Source organism: Hyalella azteca, unplaced genomic scaffold (genome assembly GCF_000764305.2).
Source record: "Hyalella azteca isolate HAZT.00-mixed unplaced genomic scaffold, Hazt_2.0.2 contig11639, whole genome shotgun sequence".
Lineage (NCBI taxonomy): Eukaryota > Metazoa > Arthropoda > Malacostraca > Amphipoda > Hyalellidae > Hyalella > Hyalella azteca.
In genome coordinates this window covers 3,781-26,736 of record NW_025941628.1, presented here as the reverse complement: position 1 = coordinate 26,736, position 22,956 = coordinate 3,781, and the positions used below count along the sequence as shown (strand labels likewise).

General features: G+C 38.8%; 2 protein-coding genes across 2 annotated transcripts; one reads left to right on the top strand and one right to left on the bottom strand.

Moving 5' to 3' along the window:
- Positions 1-206: 206 nt before the first annotated feature.
- LOC108679883 (WASH complex subunit 4) lies at positions 207-15,359 on the top strand. The gene is made up of 23 exons (XM_018168625.2): positions 207-339; positions 2,064-2,224; positions 2,443-2,605; positions 3,877-4,070; positions 4,346-4,446; positions 4,856-5,003; positions 5,342-5,440; positions 5,745-5,891; positions 6,328-6,513; positions 6,882-6,980; positions 7,432-7,668; positions 8,015-8,176; positions 9,940-10,128; positions 10,358-10,477; positions 10,665-10,878; positions 11,330-11,484; positions 11,714-11,893; positions 12,101-12,211; positions 12,348-12,480; positions 12,607-12,851; positions 13,655-13,835; positions 14,063-14,163; positions 14,400-15,359. Exons 1-23 carry the CDS (start codon positions 273-275, stop codon positions 14,637-14,639), a joined length of 3,633 nt encoding a protein of 1,210 aa, XP_018024114.1. The 5' UTR covers positions 207-272; the 3' UTR covers positions 14,640-15,359.
- Positions 15,327-21,557, bottom strand: LOC108679885 (aprataxin and PNK-like factor). Its single transcript, XM_018168626.2, has 7 exons — positions 21,103-21,557; positions 20,474-20,551; positions 19,980-20,101; positions 19,322-19,535; positions 17,624-18,705; positions 17,117-17,322; positions 15,327-16,644 (listed from the first exon to the last, which is right to left on the bottom strand). The coding sequence occupies exons 1-7, from the start codon at positions 21,217-21,219 to the stop codon at positions 16,433-16,435; spliced, it is 2,031 nt and encodes a 676-aa protein (XP_018024115.1). The 5' UTR covers positions 21,220-21,557; the 3' UTR covers positions 15,327-16,432.
- Positions 21,558-22,956: the final 1,399 nt, after the last annotated feature.

Below are 22,956 nucleotides of genomic sequence, written 5' to 3'. Positions count from 1 at the left end.
GACTTTCTGAGTCTCTGAGATTGAGAGGTTCAGAGCCTAATTTTTTGAATCTCACTCTACATTCTACAATATTCACATAATGAAATTGCATTTATTGGCATTGATTCAAGAGACAAGAATTGACATTGGTAAGATCTTTGATTGACCATGGAAACATATAAAGTACCTATTGTAAAGAATTTTAATATATTTTCTCTGCAGATCTGTTCAATGGATTTTTCATTAAAAGTTTTGCTTTGAAAAGTTGTTCAAAAATTGCCAATATAATTCTTATGTTCAAAGAATTCAATATTATTGATAAAATGACAGTGCCTCCACCCAGTGATGATCCTAGCTTCAGTAAGTTATAATTCACTATTTCTGTTTTTATAAATGTTATTTTCCCAATATTATTTTGTAAGGAAATGTTGGATGCTGCTAGATATTAGGCAAGTGTGTGGCTGTGTGCAAGAGCTTAATTGTTTACTTCCTTGCAAAATATATCTGGATCATCATGAATCTATCAAATGAAGGGGTGATGAATGTTGAATACCGTACTTAATGTGATGAATCTCATTTAATTTATTGAGTCCTAAAATATTAGGACTTTAAGACTCGCATATTGGATACTGTGATGAATCTCATTTAATTTATCAAGTCCTAAAATATTAGGACTTTAGGACTCACATATTGGATAATGTGATGAATTTCATTTCATGAGTCCTAACATATTCATTAGCAAATTTAAAAAATTTTGATTGTTAATTTTAAATTCAAATTTTTTACTATCTCTAAACATGAGTTGTTATTGATTTAGAGCCAAACTATTTTGGTCATTATCAGAGGATAAGTTGGATGCTGTCATCTGTCTTGGCCCTTGATTGGCATGGATGATTTGCCAACTTGGTCATAAGCAAGTTTGTTTCTCCATTGAAAAAAAAATCATTATTCTCTGTTGCCTAGGTTGTTTTAGTCACCTTTATAATTTCTTCAAGTAGTACAGGGTGCAGCAGAGAGGACAGACGGTTTTAAAAACGTCATAAAACTGTATATTTTTACTGAAAAACAACTTTATTGATGCAATCAGATTCACAAAGAAATAGCATTTAACACAGTCTATCTGTAATAATATCTGGCATGTGGTGGCTGAAATTGTTGATACAGTGCTGTAGGCGTTCTTGAATGTTCGCGTAGACTCCCTCCAACACCACTTTCTCAACATGCGTGACTTCCACGTGAATTGCGTCCTTTAATTTGTCCAGAGTTTGGAGCTTATGTTCATATACTGTAGCCTTGAGATGTGCCCATAAGAAAGAATTGCATATGTATAAATCTGGGGACCGAGGAGGCCAACAAACATTGCCAAACCTGGAAATAAGGCGACCAGGAAAGAGTGGGTGGATGACGTCCATTGATGCTCTGGCTGTGTGAGCAGTTGTCCCATCCTGCTGGAACCACACACGTCGGGTTGGAACACAACGCCGTCGTAATTCAGGGACAAAGAAGTTAGCCATCATTTCTGTTTAGCGCTCCAAGTTCACAGTAACAGCACGATCATTACCTTCTTCAAAGAAGTAAGGGCCAGTGATGCACATTTGCGATACAGCATACCAAACCATTACTTTTGGGCTGTGCAGCGGTCGTTTGTGTAACTGTTGAGGATTCTCATTAGCGCCAAACAATAATGAAAATTCTGCTGGTTAACCATTCCGTTTAGGTGAAAGTGGGCTTCGTCACTCGTAAACAAAATGAGGTGTTGAGCAGTGTTGGAGAGAGTAACAATATGTGCGGTGTTGGAGGGAGTCTACGCAAACTTTCATGAGCGCCTTCAGCACTGCATCAATGATTTTGGCCACCACATGCTAGATGTTATTTTTCACACTTAACTGTCTGAAATGCTATTTCTTTGTGAACCTGATTGCATCAATAAAGTTGTTTTTCAGTGAAAATGTACTGTTTTATAAAACCATCCGTCCTCTCTGCCGCACCCTGTATTTCTGATGCAGGTTGTGAACCCCATACATGATCTCTTTCTATTTCAGTTTGATTTTTTCAAAAGATAATTACATGCTTTATATTTGCAGAAGCAGCTGCTGAGCAGGAGCTGCAACGCTTTAGTGGTATTGTAGAAAACTCCTGCTCAACTCTTCAGGGTAAACTTCTGCAGTCAAAAAAATGGATGGCTACGGGTGATTCCCTCCTGAATGTCCATGAGCCTTCACAAGTTCAGCCTATAGTAATCAAGGTTATAATCAAAGCTCTGAATTCATTTGGAAATCAAAATTGAAATTATTGTGTTTTTTCCACTATGTGAACATTATTATTCTTCATACTACCTGGATATTATTTGTAATCTCATAAATCAAAATTAGCCTATGGACATATTTTACTAGAAGCTGCCTTGATCAAGTATTTTTTCATCACACAGTTCTAAAAATATTTTAACAAATGCTCATGTTGCAGCTGTCCCCTCATGAGCCGGATGGTATCAAGAATATCAGGAGTGACATTGAGTCAGTAAGGAAGGTTGTCACAGCTCTCTCGGTCCTCTGCCAGGAGGTGAAGCTCCTGCTTGCTGAAGCTGAACATGAACTCATTCCTCCTATTGCTCTCTATGGTGAAGCAGGTAAAGCTGCTTTGTGTTTGTTTATTTTTCTTGTGAGCATTACAACTGCTGCTCCCATTTTTGTATTTGCTATTGCCAATGACAGGCACTGATACCTGTCCACAGTGTTTTTACAAAAGTACGGTAGCTGAAATCATTTTATGCTTGAGCCATGGGTATGGGGAAGTTATCATATATGATATGAAGTCATGTTGCATGTTAATATATATGTATAAGTAGAGAAGATATTATATAAGTCACATTTTAGGGCGCTTTTGCTCATACCAAGAAGCTTGCAATAATTTTGCAAAAAATCGTTGGCATGATTATTTGTTCATTACAAACAAAGCATGACATATGGCAAGATTTTTACAACTTAAATACAATTCCCAAATAGAACACTAATGTAACTGGTTAAAGATTTTTATGAAGTCATTCATTGAAGAAAAAAATTAATTAATATCTGTCAGTTTAACCATAGCCATCAGAAAATCTAACATGCCATTTTGGCATGACTTGCAAAACCCTATGTTGTCAGACTTGCTAGTGCATGTCCACATGTCCTCTAAACCAGTGCAACTTCCAACCCAGTTGTCATTTAGTCATGCCTAAAAAATGCCAATGTGTAGGCACACCTCCTTTGTAACTTTTCAAAAGCCTACAAGACCGTCAATGAGTTCAAAACAAACACAAATTCTCTAAGTGTGGGAAGAAACAAACACTTGGCTCTCTTAGTGTGAAAAGAAAGACAAAAACAGAAATCATGTCTCTTAAAAATTGATAAAGTAATCAACAGAACACTTGCGAAAGCAATGATTAGAGACAGAGTTTGATGATGGTTCAAATACAGGTACGGTACACTATTAATAATGAAACTAGCAGCATTATCACCTAAAGAAAAGTTCTCACTTTCTTCTTTAATGTTCAACCCATTTGATATTCTACCCATTTATTTAACTAGTGACACATGAGAAATAGTTCTATTAAATAACACTGACCCAGAACAACAGAATTGAGAAGCTTGACCTGCTACTATGCTGGGGCATTGTTTCATAACTGCAAAAAATTTACCAAAGTATTTTCTGGTGAATCTCATGTAGGCAAAATGCTTCTTGTTGCTCAATAATATGTTCATATGCTCATTATTTGAGCTCCACAAGCAGATGCATCTATTTTTTCTCTTTTTTTAGTAACTTTCCAGACTTGAATCAAAAGGAAACACATTTTATTATATATATATATATATATATTTCGTTGACTGAAGTGTCAAATCAGTTTCACCCTTGTTGCAGTGAACACTCCTAATCCTGATGTGAGTGGCGAGGCCTACGTGTACATTGCTCGCATGTTGCCACTTCTGGGCCGCGTGCAAAGCTTTGTTGCGCGCGTGTCAGAAGTTGTTACCAATATAATACTGCAGCTAAGTGCCCTGCACCCTCCTCAACAACAGCAGGCTATCATCTCTACTAAGGATGTGCATCTCCAGGTAACATTTTTCATTGTTGAATTGGACTTTGGTTCTCATTTCTGTAGTATAGATACTAAATGTGCTTAGGTCAGAAGCTGGCTCTGCTTTGGTATATATAACAGATATTGAATCAAGTGGGTCTTAATTAATTTTCTAATGAACCTTTCATGATTTATTGAGATATTTGGACCTTGACTCTATGATCCCAGAAGTTTCAAAGCTTTTAGTACCAATTCAATACTTCATCTGAGCTCCTTTCTTTGGAAATAATCTTTATTCCAATTGTTTTGCAGGTTATTTGGGAGCATTTAGGACGTTTATTGGCTGTGGTCGTGTCATTAGACCTCATCGTGTCTGTCAACAAAGATCTAAATCAGCATTGGATTCAATACAAGTTAGTTATATCGAGATTATTTTAATATGTTGTCATTTTCGATATGAGGTCAATGTGCATGTTGAGCTGAAACCACCCTCAAGGATTCTTCACCACTGTTGATTGCTTTAATTTCATTAGATGTTCTGAAAGTATCTTCTGGTTTACAGTGCTCTTCTCTGGTACAACAATTATATGAAAATGCGGCGAGATTGTACACGAATTTGTCTATTAAACTATACTATAAAGTTTACAAATGAGGTTTCAAGGTTGCAAGATCTTATTTATAACGGCCGATTTTATTTGGAACTGAAAGTTAAGTTACCAAAGAAGCGGTGAACAACTCGTCACAAAGCTCGATTTTTGGCTGGTTTTTTGCTCATCTTTGCGTGTATAATTTTGTCATAGATTCATTTTAACTGGTTCTTAGGAGGCTAGTGACGAGTGCCCCAACTATTCTTCTAAATGAAACTCTTCCTGATGATGCCAGCCAAGTTCTTGATCAGAAAACTCTGCAGCCGCTGCACAGAATGGTCAGAGATATTGACGAAAACGTGATGCACGCGGCCATGTTTAAAGTAAGTTATGTTAGCAAGAGAAATATTGACTAAATTTCCTGAAACTTGCACGCTACAAATTGTACATTTGCTCAAGTGTCTCATTTAAGATATTATCATTATAGTTTTAAGAACAATGAAAAATCATTTCAATTCAGAATAAAATATCTGATATTATTTTGCATTTCATCTCCCGAGATTCGTGCTCCCACAAATACAAAGAAGTTGGTCTCATGCCTATATTTGATGTCCTTTATCTATGTAGTTGTACTGTGCATTATATTTTATAATTCAACTTTGATGTTCTACGTAGCTTAGAGTTCAAATTCAGATAACAACCAATTTATGATTTTATTCAGCAAGTGTGTAATCGGAGCAGCAGTGCAGCCACTGCCACTGCAAGAAATGTTCCCCTCAGAGATGAGATGCTCGTTGTCATCCTGGGCTGGTGTTCACAGGTGCATCTGCAATACATAATTCTCTTGTATACTTTACTGCAATAGAATAGTTTATTGGTGCTTAAGTCTGTGATAATCTATACTATTGTTTTGCATAATTAGGTACATGAACAGAATAATTGCATATCGCATACATAACTGGTAAAAAATTTCCTAATTAGTTGAGTAAAATATTTTCAGCTGTTTACAATTTTTGTCTTGGGTTAAAATAGAAATTAACTAATAATTAAAATGAATATAAATGAAAAATGATGTTAAAATACTCCATTTTAACATTGATTGGCAAGTTAATTAATTATTGCAGCTGGAGAGTCAGTGCAGTAAGCCGTGGTGGTGCGACCTGCAGCAGGACGTGGTCGCGGTGACGTGTTTACTGCAGCTTCACCAGCATCATTTCGACCCCGTGCCCAGCAAGCGCGCCGCCAAAGCCCTCCAGCAGCTCCTCAAAAAAGTCAGCCTCTCTATTCTTATCATCACTCATTCCTGAGATACTTCCGTTCATGTCTTGCATGCCGGAATTGATTGCTAATGGCATGGAATTTCGGATTTAAAAATATTACCTAGGTTATCTTAAGCGCTCACACTACAATTGACTTTGCATCATTCTGAAATTTCATATTAGACCTTTAATTTTGTAATGTGCTTTTTTAACAAATTTATGTGCCACATTAACCTGCAACGAAGCTTCTCCGAAAAACTGATATGTAACAATATAATACTGGAGTTGCAGGGAATTACGCCTATTAGTTCCTTGTTACCATTGTTCCTAAGAGGTTACAATTGTGCCTAAGAGGTTACAATTGTTCCAAAGAGGTTACCTTGGTGCTCAAGAGGTTACAATTGTGCCTAAGAGTTTACAATTTCCATCTAAGAGTGTCTGTGACCAGGTGCCGTGCGTGACGGTGTTCGGCAGCGCGGTGTGGCGCGGAGAGCAGTTCCTGACGCGGGAGTGCGAGCGTCTCAAGTCGCTGTGGGAGCCCAAGATTTGTGCAGCGCTGGTGCAGCATCGCAGTCAACATCTCACGTCCGTCACGGCCTCTCTTGGGAAACTCGCAGCCTCCACCAAATTGCAGGTTTTCTATGCTGAAAAATGCGGCTTTTTAACTTGAAAATTTCATTGTGGCTTGGAGTTCTGTAGGGAAAGAAGAGGTGACCTTGTTATGGAAATTTTAATTCCGAATAACAGAAATCGGTGCTTAAGTGATCTTGGCAATAGCAAATGTCATTGGCAATAACAAATACCAAAATGGGAGCAGAAGTTGTAATGCTCATATGAAAATTTTTAAATATACCTACAAACACAGAGCAGCTTTACCTGCTTCACCATAGAGAGCAATAGTAGGAATCAGCTCATGTTCAGCTTCAGCAATACGGGAATTGTCTATATTCTGTTTTTGATATCTGATAGAACATTTTATCGTGATTGGTGCTCTGGTTGCAGGTTGACGGCTGGTGCGCGGAGTTGGCCGCTGCATCCACGAAGCCAACAAGTCAGTTCACCAGGCAGGACCTGAGCCACCGCAGTAAACTCTTCATGCAGGTATAATTTTTCCCTCAACGCTCGTGTGCATAATACAGCTAATTTTTCAAACGGTGGCAGAGAATGGCTGTGCTGGCCAATTTATAAAACAAAGTTGAAAACCTGATGTTCTCGCTTCCGTGCACAATTTGTCATCATGCGTCACCCAAAAGACTTTGGGCTCTTCAGTTGCCATGCTAGTTTTAAATTTGAATTGTTGAATATGCCATCATGGAATTCCAGTCCTAGATATATCCGACTTTGTATCAGGGCTAAAAGTTGAATTTATATTCTCGTTTATCCTCATTGTTATTAAAATCATGTAGGATTTTTTGTAAAAATTATAATAAGGGCTAGAAAAATCAGTGGCTGGAAAATAAGTTTTCAGTAAGTGTGAATATATATTGTGTAGCTTCATGTAAAGGCCGTAAGTATTTTTTTAACGTGTCAAATTCATGGTGTGGTGCGCCAGGGTCTGGTGCTAGCAGTATCAGCTCGCTACACCGTGACGAGTGTGCTGAGCCTGCACCTTCAACACGGACGACTTCTCGCTCGGTCGTGCGTGCTCTCTGTGTGCTCCATGCTACACGCAATACACGCAGTCCGCGCTGCCTACGCCACGCACACCACCCAGCTCCTTGCACACACTCTGCCACATGTCACGCAGTTCCTGGTCGCCCAACTACTCGCCGCTGTCAGTCAAGCTAAGGTTGGTTTCATCAATACTTTTATTAAAACTTGTGATACTTATAGACACCCAGAAGAAATTTGTCAATTAATCTCTGCAGTGCCCAACTTGCACCAGATAAGGAAATCGTTCAAATGATATTTGATATAAAGTTAGGCTGGTGTGAAATCTTTTGTATCCGCCAACATGATAGAATGTAAGGCTTCCTTCATTGGACGAGTTTTGTGCTTTCCGCCGTAAAACTATTGCTTGCAACGGGGCTTCGTGCATAAACCTGTAATATTTTATTGAGTTAGAATGCTCGATTCTTATTCCATGTATAAGCGTGCATGTCTAAGGATGATCTAGAAGTTTCTGAATGGAACAGAGGAAGTTGAGCGCCAGCAGCGGTAACAAGCAAACCCAGATCGACGTTCTTGCATGTCTGAAGATTGTTGAAACTTGTTTGGGGAGCAGCGCCCCTAGCATCACCAACGTCACCTCTGCCAGGGTTGCGCTCTCACTGGCCAACCATCAGGACGTCCTCAAGGTAAATATCTCGTCTTTTCTCGGAGCTTTCCTCTCTTATTGAGACTTCTCACTAACTGAAAGCCCTTTTCTTTTCTTGAAACTCTTCTCTCTTTTTGGAGTTCTCTTCAAAGCTCTTATCCCCTTATTGGAGCTCTTATCTCTTATTAAGCTGTGTTTCCGAGATAACTTGATATTTGAACTATTCAAATGTGTAATTTTTATAATGTATTATCTGCTGGATCATTCTTATCGTTTGTATAAATGTACGAGACCGCACGCGTGAAGTAGTCGTGTCAATCACAAGACAGTTAAACCTGTAGGCTGCTGGATGTGACTTAGCTAGCCAAGATCAGCTGTCACTTTAGTTTGATTAGGAGTTGGTAGCTGATCGTGACCCTGGGCAGTTACCTAAGTGCTGTGAAGGCGAACTAGTCGCTAGCTGATGGCAGTGATTATTTTGCCATTCTAGTTTTGCTGCCTAGTTAGAGTCGTGCTGAATACAGCCGGTGTCTTCCGTTGTCACCTCGCTATGTGAATTGCTGCTCTTCCTGATGTACGTGCTTTAATACTGTGCAAAACAGACTGTTGAATGTCTCGTATTTTAAAAGTTCTTAGTCTGAGCATAATAAACCGGAACTATTTTACTCCGTGTAATTTAAACCATTTATTATTTATTTTATTTATTGTTTATTAGTTATTATTTTTTAAAGTTATTGTTATTTTATTTAATTCCCGATTTAACGAAAGTGAGTTTAGTAAACTATTTTAGGTGTGATCATTCTTATTTTAATCCTTTGCCATTGAAACGGCCAAAGAACAAGGTTACGTAAACCATAGAACCGGCGCTTGACTGAAGAGTATACAGAGGGCATATAAGGTGGAATTAAATGAGCACAGTTGCTTGGAATTGATTTATTTCTTGTCTTGGCTTTGAGGTGCGAGCGTCCGCCCCTGACATTAGCGAATAATAGACTCTAATAATGTTAAGTTAGCTTGTAGCAGCTCTGACCGGCGACAAAGCTTTCCACTCTTCTTGGAACTCTGCTCTCTTCTAGATATTTTTCTCTCTTCTTGAAGCACGCATGTCATCTTGAAGTCTTTCTCTTTTCTTAAAACTCTTTTTTTCCTAATAAAGCTTTTCTTGTTTCCTGAAGCCTTTCTTTCCTCTTGATTCATTTTTCTTCAATTATTAATTTATAATGTTTCATTATTTTTCTGGGACTTTAAAACTTCGAGATCGATCAAGTATCAACGCAGATCATCTGTTTCTATAAAAAGGCTGATATAATTTTTATCGAATCGAATTTAACGTTTGAAATGTCTGAAAAAGATTGATGGCTGTATAATATTGGAGCGAGGCCGGTTTTGGCAGTAACTAGGTATATTTGGCCTGTACAAACAGCCACTAATTATCGTGCAAGTGGACTCGTGTTGTGTGGTACTGGCTGCTTCATGATGTCAAGAGCCAGTAGCGGCCAGTAGCTGGTCACTTGACCAACTAATGGTCGCCTGATTAGCTGCGAATTAAGACAACTGAGATTCATTTTGAGTAACAATTTGTATGTGCTTCACTTTGTGTAATTTCTGGTTGTAGACTTTAGGGTCCGTTCTATAAAAAGTTGGTGATAGTTTGTAATTTAGTCAGCCAAGCATTGGCAGCTTTTCAAGATGAACCCTCCAATCAATCGGTCGCTACGTGCACTCAAACGAGTTTCAATAGTACGGCCCCGTACTGGTAGCAGCCCCTGGTAAATCTCTAAAAGGATTTCATCAAACTATCAGGGTGACGAGCTGGCCCAGCTGGTGGTTCTGCTGCGACGTCTGGAGCTGCTGAGTGAACTGCAGGAGCGAATAGACGCCGCTACTGACGTGGGCGTGTTGCTCTACAGACACAGTATCATAGCCACCACCTTCTGTGAGGTGTTCGGTGCTGCTGCCTCTGATCCGCCTCTGCACCCCGCCACGCTGCAGGTCCATTAAGTGCTGTACTGTTTCATTGCGATAAGCAGTTGAACGATATGCTGCAAAATGTCAACATATAACGTGCTCAGCAGATAACGTCATACCACTTCCGTCGACAATTTGTCTATAAGTTAATTGTCGTTGAGTTATGATTGGATTTTGTCAACTTTCACTAATTATAGTTGCGCTTCTGAATTTTTAGGAATTTTTATGTCATGAAGTGCGGTTGGTGTTGCAGGCAGTGTTGTCGTGTGCATCTGATGCTAAGCGCCACCTACTGCGCTGCTGTCATCTTCATCAGCCTCAGCTCCTTCTTGATGCCTTCACTGAGCAGCTCTGTACTGCTATTGAAGAAAAAGTCGGTCTTGAAATGTTTAATTTTTTTTTATTCATTAATAAAATTTCTATCAAGTTTTTGATCAGCGCCTCATTTAGTTATGTGGCCTCGATTTTCCTCTGACTGGATATCTACTCGTTTTCCTTTTCCTGCCTAGCTCTTTGTATAGACCATACTAATATTCTAAGATCTGTTGATCATGATGCAGGTCGTGTCACCGCTGTGCACTGCAATAGAGACGGAGCTGAGGTTGTCGACGTTGTGGCATCTGGAGGTGCAGCCCCGCAACCCCTTCCAGCCGTCCTCTGCCCAAGCCTCGAGCAACACTACGGGCACGGTCGCACCGCCCCCCATATTTGACCCCATGCCTTTCCTGTGCCTCCCGCCCCTCAACTGCCTGGGGCGGATCATCAACCTCAAAGGTACATTCTTGAAGCTCCTCTAATTTTTTACCAACACTGGCGTTTGTGATGCTTGCTAACACCACTTGAACTGCTTATTTATAGGACGGTTATTTATGTTTAAAGTTATTTCACTGTCATTGAAGATCAAGCAACTGACTTGAAATCCCTTGCACGATATTCAGTGAGCGAAACTGTAGACCTGTGATGCTAGAAACAACTCCACTAAACTACTGTATGAATTAATTAATTTAATGATATTTACTTGGATCACTCGTGTTCAAGTTTCAATGCTTCGATGATTTCTTGCGCAATATTTTACATTTATTGCAAAATTTATCTTCAAACTTCGTTATATTATTTTTTAATTCTAATGCTTCATTATTAATTTAGTCTCAACTAATAATAAAATAATGTGCTTTAGTATCAGAATATCATTATGTTTGATATCTAACTGGAATATTGAAAACAGAACGCGTGGAGCAGTACCTATCGAGCACCTTCTACGCTCTGACGGTGGTGGCACCGCACAACTGTCACTCCAACACTGAAATGCGCACCGTAGCGCTGCAGAAGTGGGGGCTGATGTTGCAGGACTCCCGCCTGCCTCCCCACACCACCCACCAGGTAAACAACGCTCCATTTATTCACTTCTTGAACAATCTTATTGCTTCAAAAGTTGTTCGCTTCCGCTCCTCCTTATAGCGCTCCTCTTCCATACACCGATTTTTGCCGCTCCTCCTTATACAATTTTATTAAAACTAATTTTCACAAATGATAACAATTGTTTAAAAATTAGCTGAAGCTTGCAAGTTTTTTCGAAGAAGCATCTTTATGATTTATTTCGTTTGTAAAGGGCGTTGACGTGCTTGAAGTGGTGCGCCAGCTGGCAGTGTTCGTGCGCCGCTACCACTACAGCTTGAGCCAGCAAGTGTTCGTAGAGGCAGAGAGCGACAGCAAGCACCTCAACACGCTCAACATCACACACATTGCCAATTCAATCCGCACTCACGGCGCTGGCATCATCAACTCTACCGTGAGCAACAGCCGTTCGTGCAACTTCTTTCGTGATGAACAATAGAATAATCATACTGTCGAGTCTTTTTAATATTTTTTTATTAAATGAATTATTAATCTAAAACTGCGTTATTAGCATAGAATTTCTAATTTAACAACATTACATTTGTTGGGTGGCTAGCACTGCAATTTCATTATGTAGACGTCACTCTGTGTTATGTTGCAGGTGAACTTCACTTATCAGTTCCTCGTGGGAAGATTCAAAGTTTTTTCCCAGTTTCTTTACGATGAACAAATCAAGTCACGCCTCGTCAAAGACAGGAAACATTGGATGCAAGTAAGTTTTGCACACCTATATCTTGATCATTAGATATTTTGACATTACTATGTTTGGAGAAATAGTTATCAGTTCCGCAATGCTGATATCTTTATTCTTTCCAAGTGCATATAAAATGTAACCGGTTGAATTACAGGTCCAAACAGTCACTGAGAAATGGTTTCCCTTTGAACGCGCCGAGCAGTTCAACTTGGGCATCAGGAAGCTTGGCGTCAATGCTCAAGGCCTTTCCTACCTGGATCAGTTCCGAGAACTGGTCACGCATATTGGTGAGACAAACAGTATCATATTCAAGCAGGTCTTGATTGTGATGAACTCAAGAATTGCACAAATGAGATTTTTTGCAGAAAAATTTATTCATTAATAAAAACTTGATAATTGGTCTTCATTAACAGGCAATGCTATGGGTTTTGTTCGACTGGTGCGATCTGGTAGCTTGCGTTGTGCGAGTAACACAATGGAGTTCTTGCCTGCACTGAACGAGCTGAAGTCTTTTGAGCCTCTCTGTTACCAACACGACCAGGACGGCTCTGATGCCAAGCTCACTGTGTCCACCGACACGCTCGCTGCTGCTCGTAATCTGGATACTGTCATTCTCAATCTGCAGCAAACCTTCCAGAAAGAGACGGACTTTTTCAAAGTTAGTGGCTTAGCTGATACATGTAGGGAAGTAGAAGTATAATTCTTTTTTAAATACATTTGAAAGCGGAGAAATGTGAAGTGACATTCTATGTAATTTTAATAGCCGCCGACGAGACTTCTGTACGCATGATTACTATTTATTACTTTACTTATAATCACGGTATTGATCATTGACTACATATTGTGCCATTCATTTTTTATTCCTATTCCCTGGTAGAATGTATAGGAGAGTATAACCTATAGCTTATTTCAATTTCTATGCAGAAAAAGTGGATATCAGTACGCTTTCATTGTCATTAGCTCGGAAAAATAGACATTAGGTGACTAATTTTCAATTCGAAACTAGTGTTTTTTAGCGGTAGTTGAAACGAATTGTGGGCCACCGATTTATCATCCCAACCCAGTCGGCTATGTGTGAAAAATCATTGTTTTGATATGGCAGACGGCACACCATTAAAGTATTCTCAATTGATGCTTTGCTCCACGCTTTTCCTTGCCTATTTTATAACTTCTCCCATTTGTGATTTACGTAGCGCCGCACATAGCCATTCATTACTTGCCATTGCGGTCATCGTTAGATGGTGTTTGGTGTTGTTGCGCCATTCGGTTTTCACTGCTCCGTACACACGTTTTAGAGTTCTGTCAAATCTCAACTACAATATATCTTGAAAATACCAAGTTATCTGAACTAAAAATATTAATTGACCGGCTACTAACTGTGTTTGAAACTGGAAACATCGCAATGCTTATAAGCAAGCCATCAAACATCAATCGCGGGTATTAATTTCCACTTTTCCGCAGATTCTCGTAGACGTGTTCAGGAAAGCGTTGTCCACCGAGTCGTACCGTCATCTCAAAAACTTTCATCTCATCATCGCGGCGCTAGCAGTCAATTTCGTCCATCACTCCGTCACCGCCAAGGATCTCCTCAACAAAAGAAGCAAGACTGGCGCCGCTTTCTGCATGGACGGTTTTGCCATGGGTATATTTCCGCGAATGATGGCAACTTCATACTTCAGTCATGTACCTGAAGTGTTTATTTTCTAAGATTCATAGACAATTTAATTATTTGAATGTTTTTCAATGACAAGTTATTACCTGTCTATGTTTAGGCGGTATATTTTGTATTACCAAGAAATGCCATCTTTTTTCCTCTAAACCTTGGTTAGTCCAACGCGTGATAGTGGATTATACCTGTTAATGTTGCAGGGATCGCGTATCTGCTGAGTGTGCTCGACCAGGGCACTGCTTTTGACGCCATGCACTGGTGGTCGGGAGTGCGACGACATTTTATTTCCCAGAGAGAGAAGGTCGCTATTTTAATGTTTAAATATAAATTGATAAATTGAAGGTCAGGAGTTTAATAACGTGAAAGCCTATGATGCTGGAATTTAAAAAAAAACCTATCTGAATATGAGGGAAGCGTTGGAGTTGAGCTAAATTTTCTATCTGTAAGAAAACAAATCAAGTTAACTCTTCCATAGGTCAATTTAATCAATAACCACTTAATCCCTTGTCAATTAACTTTTTAACTGTAATATATTAGGTGGAACGTCAGCGGAACTCGGCGCTCGCTTCGGGCGACACTAAGTTAGCTGAAACGCTAGCATTGACGCTCACTCGCCTGCGTGAGCAACAGCAGGAGCACGAGCTGCTGTACCTCACAGTGAGCAGCGCGAGGGGCTTCTTCAGAAACACTGAACGTCATGAAGAGGAAGATCCTTCGGGACATGATGGAAGCACAACCGATGAGAAAGATAGTGTAAAGAGCGTTAATGGAAGCTAAACTTGATATCCTTGTGCTGAACAAAGTTAATGATGGACGCGATGGAAATGAGAAAGACAGCATAAAGAGCGTTAATGGAAGCTAAACTTGGCATTCTTGTGCTGAACAAAGATGATGATGAGAGACATGATGGAAGCACAACCGATGAGAAAGACAGCGTAAAGAGCGTTAATGGAAGCTAAAACTGACATCCTTGTGCTGAACAAAGTTAATGATTGGTATCACGATGAAAGCACAACCGATGAGAGACAGCGTCAAGACTGATGCTATAAGGAACGTCCAGGTGATGAACATATTTACAACATGACGAGGTTTATCTAGCAAATCATAATCAAGAAATTTGGTTTGCCGTCCCGTGTGAAGAGTTACAGATTGGAGGTGTTTTGTCGTGAAGGTCTTATGTCATCTCATGCCGGTCTCGTAAAGATTTATGATTATGATAAGAAAAAAAATTAATACATATAACTTACGCAAAGTGTGTGTATCCTATATAATGTTATTCGCGTTTTTTTTTTTCAAGATGGAAATTAATCAAACGTGCATTTTTCTTTTTGGTATGTGTATTCAACAGTGAGTGAGTGAGTAAATATATAGTTTTAACATAATATTCGCAAAATTATAAAATGCCAAAGATTTTGATACAATACCTATTTTATTGTGTGGCAAAGAGTATATTTAAATATATTATTCATATTGTGAATTTTATCTACATAAAATAAATTCATACGACATCTTATCATTATCATAAACGTGAAGGCACTTTATTTCGACCTGAAAGGTGCACGACTACTCTAAGAGTAGCGTTTAATAGTACAGGCTTGGGAACTCATGGTGTCTCCGAAATTGATGAAATAATCGTTAAGAGGTTTTTTTTACACTACAAAGGAGCGTGGGATTGCGGAAATGAACTGCAGGTTCGAAAGCAAGGCAAGCTTCAAAAACTCGGCGCTGTCTAGAATTGGTGACAGACCAGATTTTGCCTACCTAATGCTGGCGCCACTATGATTACGAAACACTTTCTAACGACTCATTTGGAGTTACTACAATTTTAACTTAAAATACCATCTTAAAACATACCTAACTCTATTACACAAAAAAAACTCAACTGAAATAGGATATCACAGATCAGTTAGTCCTACCAACCAGTTTGCTCGAGTGGCAAACAAATGAAATAATAAGTCGCTACTGACGCTTTATTCAAAATCTTGACACTTTATATCATTTGGAGGAACGAAGAAAATGCTAGCACATAAGATCAAAGTTGTAGAATTACCAAATACACGCTGTGAACTCTCGAAGTTGTGAAGGCACGCAATTAAGTGCATTCACGCTGCTTGTGCCAACGACATTTGTTAGTGTCAAGATAAGATATTTCTGGTGATAGAGAGAAAAAGTAAGTTGAATATATACCAGAAAATTTACAAAGCAAATTTTAAAACTGGAAGTAGCTTGATGTTCAGACAGTTGATTAGGCACTGTTGATGTTAAAATGAAATTGCAAATAGGACTGGCAAGAATAGCTGCACAAAATTGATACGAGGCAATGAGCAGCTGCGCGTTGAAACAAGTAACATGCACAGATACTTTCATGCATGTCATAATTTCGTGCTTCTACTACCAAAACTCTTATTAAGTTTTATTCCTATGCATGTATTACTGCTTCTACAGAACTTGGTTAATGACTTGTGCACGTGCTAAAGAACATTGATCGAAAATCTATGTTAAAGCTTCCACCGAACTCCAATTAACTTCATTAACAGTTATTGCAAACATTTTCCTCCAGATACGAATAGTTATTTTCTCTGCCTGACAAACTTCTTAGCTTCTTTGCCCATGCGCTTGAGTTCATTCTTCTCATCCTCATCTATAGGCTGTGAGAAGAAACGTTCCGAGTCACTCTCATCAGAATCTGAGGGCGCGTAGTCGTCAGACGACGCGTCGTTCAGAAACTCCATGTCAAATTCGTCTGGCGTGTCAGAGTCGCTGCGCTGCGAGCCAGGTGGAGCTGTAACAAGTCACATGGTGTCATCATGAGCATCAAAATGAGATTCAACACAAACAAGATTGTATTTCCATCTTGATTAAAAGAAAGAAGTGAGGAAATCTCGCGTCCTTAATACTACAGAAAGGCGCGTCTTAAATAATTTATAGTAAAGATGATAGTTTATTCGATGAAGTTATTGAAAGATCCGTATCTAATGACTCGACAAAAACTAGGAAAGCAACACACTGCACTGTAAATAATAGAAATGCTCATAAATGTTCTGTTGCCTTTCACCATTGAAAACCCCTTTTGTACAGGTAAACATTTCATCTTTTCTAGTGACTTGGTACGTTAATTGTGGCAGTTTACGACAAGGAAAATACATATACGCAAAATATAATGTATCTAGAAAACCGGGACTGATCCATAGAATATTAGTAGAGTTGGTCTACGAGTTAAGTGAACACGATGATTAAAAAGAAATGCAATTCACCTGCGCGTTTTCTTTTGGCGCGACGTTGAGGTTGCGGCACGCGTGTGTGTTTATACTGACGGCGGTGCTCAGGGTTCTTCCTGTAGCAGTCTACCCCGAACTCACACTCAGGCCTGTCACCGTCACTACCATCATCGTCAGAATGCGCACTCAAATAGTCGAGATCTCCAGGGTGAGCTTCATCTTTCTTATGCTGAGGGTTGCGCCTGAACAAAAAAAATATATCGAAATATTCTACTACAGAGATATTCTTGTTATTACATGCAGATTTTTATATTTCAGCCGGAATTAACGAAGAAATGTTAGTCATATCAGTCACCAGAATATTAGCGTGTGGAAACGCGCATCACTAATGCAACAAATATTTCTTCAATCTTTCCAGATTTATACTATGAAAATTGGGCCGTACTTTTTGACATAATTTCAAAGAATATTTTGACATCCAATAATAGGTAATCTGAAACATCCAAAAGAGCAAAATGAACAATCCAAAGTAAAAAATCAAACCTGTAACACGAGCCACCGTAACGGCAACTTTTCCTTTTGCTGCGATTCTGGATCGTTGACCCCCGTCCTTCAGCAACATCCGTGCTCTGGTTTGCGTGGCTGACTCCAGGTGACGGCGGGCCACTTCCATTTGCAGGATTGATGGTCCCAACTCCAGACTCTTTTTCCTCAGTTTCTGGTAGCGCAGAGCTCGCTTTTGGTCCATTGCTGAATTGACCAACAATATCAGGTTTCTTCAACTGCTTTACGTCGTTTGAAACGTCAGGTAATTTGACAGCACTGTTGGCCTTGCAATTGACATCAGGCGAAGATGTGCTATGAGCAGCTTGGGGAGAAGGAACATCATCGTCCGACTCGCTCATTTCATGAAGTGCACTTTTCCTGCTGGCACTGTCAGTATTTTTGATCCGTACGCCGGGAGGAACTTTCTTCGCTTTTCCTTTGCTGGGCGAGCTTTCATAAACATCTTCATTATCAGAACTTGAGATTTCACCTTTTCTCTTTGCAAGCGCAGGAGAAGGAACATCATCATCTGACTCACTCATTTTATGAAGTGCACGCTTGCTGTCGGCATTGAGAGTATTTTTGATCCGTACTGTGGGAGAAACTCTCACAACTCGCCTTTTACTGGGAGAGCTATCATTCACATCTTCATTATTTTCATCATCAGAACTAGAGATTTCGGCTTTTCTCTTCGTAGGCACAACTCTAGGCCGAGGTTTGCGGCTGGTGTTCTTCCTTTGTCCAGGTCTGGACCCTGGTTTTTTACCGGGAGAAACTTCTTCTTTAGTTGCCGGTTCCTGCATCATCCAGGCTGGTAGAGTTCTGACTCTTGAAGTAACAGCGTTGGTGGCATCATTGGTTGTGTTTGCTGGTTGGGGTGTAGTAGATTCATCTGATAACATTTCTGGGGCATCGGCAGCATTTGACGCATTAATTTGGGAAGGAGAAATGACCGATGACGTCTTTGAGACGGCCACTATAATGTTTTCAGAGCTAGCAGGAAAATCACCGTCTTTGAGACTTGTTCCATTTACTTCTTGACAGGGGCTGCAATGTGAGGCTTCATTGGGAGTGAATACCTAAAAGAATATAAATAAGGTAATGGAACATACAGTGGATAATGACTTAATTTTAGGTAGAAATAAATGGATTCATCTTAAATGATATAGAAAGTTAAATGACAAAGGTCACTAAATCCGTTAGAATAAATTCTATCACATAATGCAATAAAAACAGCTCAAATTTATAATGAAATATCAGTGTTAATAGTAAGATATTTTTATGCAATGATTGCAGATTATAATTTGAAGATAATATTTGATAAATGTTATATAGAGATAAAGATTATACTACGATGAGGCCGGGTGGTGAAGACTATCGCCACCAAAGCAGTGACTTGCAACTTCAAGACCCAGCTAGCAGTGAACATTTTGAAGTGTCTAGCAACGACAGCAAGTCAGACATTGCCCAATGTTAAACGCTAATACATTATATTTATTCATCATTATATGTATTTTATCATTACATTATATTTATATTAATAGGAATCCGTCCTTAATAGAGGGTCAAAAAGAAAATTGAGGTTGGGCATTGGTTGGTACTCCCAGTTTATACATAAATAAAAGAGCAAAACCCATTTTTTCTATCTGCAGATTTAAATCAAGGCAGGTCAATATCTTCTGAGTTAATGAGCACCTTGGATCCAATTGCTGTCGAGTCTGTTGAGGCTATTTGGTCATTCTCAGGTAGGAAATCAGATTGAGCAGCAGGATGTGTTTCAGCCCTTAGTTCACAAATGCTCGTCTCAGCAGATTCAGCCTTGGCGTTTATGATTGGAATTTCATCTTTTGTTGTAGAATTTATGAGGTCTTTACTGGTTTCTGGTGCTTCAGTTGGAGGCAGGTTTATCCTGTTTGAATAAAAAAAACAGGTTTTGAAAACTTGAAAATCTAAGTTTGAATAATACACAAGATATAAAATTAAGCATACCCATTCAAAACAAAATTTATTTCATGAAGGTTTCATAGATATCTAGAAAATAAATTAACACAGAAGGTAAACAGCCATTTATTTGGCCACACAAACTTAATACTCTAACAAGGAGTTGTTCTCAAAAACATCATGCCAACTCTATGAAATGGTATTTCAAAATCAAAAATACAATAACCTCAAACAGGCCATAAATTTTGGCATTAAGATCTTAATTCCGATAGAAAGACCAAACTAATAAAATTCTATTCATTTAGTACAAAGAAAAGTGTGGAAATAAAAATAATTAAAGATACTGAAAATGTAACAGTAGTACCAAATTATGCAATAGCTCACAACAGAGAATATAAATAAATATACTCACTGATACCAAGCCGCATGAGCCAGCAAACCAAACTTATCACCATTTCTGAGGGTTGCTTTTTCCCCAGTCTTGATCTGAGAGCGCTGGCCTGAAACCTCCACAAACGTGGGTTGGCTGAATAACTGCAGAAAGTCAAGAAATCAACTTAAAAAGACTTCAACCCCAACTGAGCAATCATCAGTATTGGTTGCAACTAGCTAAATTATCTTGATACATACAATATAAAAACCAACAAAATGTTCTTTCTTCTTCTGCGTACACAGTTTAAGAAGTATACCTACATATGAGTATTAAGAAGGAAGATTTTACACACAACAGAATAAAAAGATTTTTTCATGAGCCACATAAACTATAAAAAAGCCTGCATCCAAAATCTGAAATAGATATGCATGTCTAACTAATTTTTGAGTCGGAAATTCAATTCAAAAAACAAACTCCAGGCAGAATATAATAGCAAATATTTGTGTAATAAAAACAGGTAATAAATGACTTACAGCTGTTATTACAACACCATCATCATCATCAGCCCAGTCAAGAGCAGCATGGCGGCGAGATACCTTCACATCAGCACACTGCCAAATACAAGGAATTTTGTAGCATGTGAGGTTCCTATAAATTCTATGTCTGCAGACATGCCAAAAAAAACTTATTACAAATCATAATGCAACTAGTCATTAGCAAGAACTTTTGAATGATTTGCAATGGCAATAGTGATCTATCAGTATAACTCACAAATTTACAATATTACAATCAAATCCATATGAATGTGGGAGGATCATTACCTATTGTCTATTGTTATCATTTATCCCTGGCAGTGCTGGGAAAAGGCCATGCTTTGGAAGAAATGATTCGCATGAATCATTTCTGATATCATGAATATTGGAAGAAATGATTCGCATGGTACAGATTGATTGGGCATGGTACAGATTGATTGGACATGGAACTATGTTACAGATTGATTTCCGAAAACAAAATTAAGAATAGTATTGACCAAGAATCAAGAATTTCTTATTTATTAATTTGCAAGGTAATTAATTAAATTAATTTGAAAGTTAATTCAGAAAAGTGAAGATGGAAAATTTTGAATGCAGGCTTATAATAAATTGTAATGATGAATGCACACCTTTAGCAGTGGGCCTCGTCCAAGGATAGCTGGTAGAGTGAGAGGCAAGCATTTGGACTGACAAGGCACATTGGTGTCTTGTTTACCTGGAGGAGGCACCTGTGAGACACTCAACATTTTTCTCTGCAAGGAAAGGGAATTGTCATGAATGAAAAAATTTTATTCATGGCCAAGTAAACAAGGAACTGAAGCTCTCATTTCCTTTAGGCTATAGATTCATCCTAATGGTAAAAACTGTGGTTACTGCATCTTATAAAAAAATCCATAAGTTTTTCTCCATCTAGTACTACTCAGTCCACTACCGTTGTTGTCGGAAGGCATTATTGCTTTTTCTCCACTCAACCCATCTGTGTCATTAACCAATTTTCATACTCAATGCATCCTTTTGTTTCATATTGTTTCAGAACAGATGTAATAATTAAATTCCAACCAAGTAAAATTCAAGCTAATAATTAAAATGCTGCCAATACAGCCCAAGGTATCAAGATAACTCTGCAATACTGTTGGGTGAGTGAAGCTCTTTTTTAATGCTGCATTTTCCACATCTCTTTTAACCATTGCATTATTTATCCGCCTTACTTGAGCACAACCTTACCATAGTCTAGTTAACTTTGTTTCAAGTGTTCATAGACATGATGGTGATGCGGTCCTTGTTTTACCTGTATAACTTCACTCGCATTATTGTGTCTAATCTACTTCCAATGTTGTTTGCTTTGTGTGTTTATTAATTATGATTTCTGCACCAATAACTCTTGCAATCTAACTTACTGTAATGACGATGATGATGATGATGACGATGACGACGATGATGATGACAACGATGATAATGATGACGACGACGACGATGACGATGATGAGGACGATGACGACGATGACGACAACGACGATGACGACGACGACGATGACAATGACGAATGACGATGAGAATGACGATGATGATGACGACGATGATGACGATGATGATGATGATGACTGTGATGATGATGATGATGACTAGCGTGCATTGTCTCTCTTTGGATCTCAATATTTTCTGGCTAGATGGCCACGACCTAGAGTTTTGGCAGTAGTTTGACACGCAAATGTATGACGTCACCATTTCAACCATCAACGAACGCATAGAACTAAAACAAAGCTTAATATAAAGGAAAAACTAGAGAGGTGACGGAATTACCCACGATGTCCTAATATACCGCATTTACCCTAAATTTTGCTAAATCTGCAATTAACTCAATTTAACTTGTAACTGTCTATGACCCTATTAGCAATAACGGGCTAACTTGTCATTCTTCAACCCATCCTTTCGAAATGATTCGTATCGTAATCAAAAAACTTGTTTTGTCTTAAATAATTAAGACAAATCTCATCTCGTTATGTCTTGTTTCAAATCTGTCTGTCTCGTCCCGGTTCATAATTAACCGGGACACAAGTTTTAAAGTCCGGGACAGAAGTCTTGTCTCAGTTCATACGTTTATTCCAGGAAAAATTTTACCCTCTGTCCCGTTATTTTTTTCCTGGAATTTTCTCGTCTCATTTCGTCTGTCCCGGTTCATTTCCAGAAAATTATTTCAAGACGCAGGAGTCTACCAGAAACCTTACTTTTTTCTAAATAGTTGGCCAAAGACTGACAAATATATTAAATGCAAGAATTTCAATCTAAATGTGTCGGCAAGATCTTCTGAAGGCGTAAATTTTGCTACTGAAGCGTCGCCAAAGATCTTGCAATATTCATCCACTCTCTGCACAGTGGCTCAATCTGTGTCAATCAATGGACAATCAGACAATGGCCATGGCCCAGGCCGGGTGACCGCCAGTCTGTAGAGTATGGCCTTTTAGCTCGAGATATTGGCGTCTTTT

Excerpts from the sequence above, each read along its gene's own strand:
- LOC108679885 (XM_018168626.2), bottom strand. The coding sequence starts at position 21,219 with ATGTTGAGTGTCTCACAGGTGCCTCCTCCAGGTAAACAAGACACCAAT. Across the intron at positions 19,536-19,979 it reads GCTCATGCGGCTTGGTATCA|GATAAACCTGCCTCCAACTG; the intron begins GTGAGTATATTT and ends TTATTCAAACAG. Across the intron at positions 18,706-19,321 it reads CGACAGCAATTGGATCCAAG|GTATTCACTCCCAATGAAGC; the intron begins GTGCTCATTAAC and ends ATATTCTTTTAG.
- LOC108679883 (XM_018168625.2), top strand. The coding sequence starts at position 273 with ATGTTCAAAGAATTCAATATTATTGATAAAATGACAGTGCCTCCACCC. Across the intron at positions 2,606-3,876 it reads TGCTCTCTATGGTGAAGCAG|TGAACACTCCTAATCCTGAT; the intron begins GTAAAGCTGCTT and ends CCCTTGTTGCAG. Across the intron at positions 6,981-7,431 it reads GCAGTAAACTCTTCATGCAG|GGTCTGGTGCTAGCAGTATC; the intron begins GTATAATTTTTC and ends GTGGTGCGCCAG.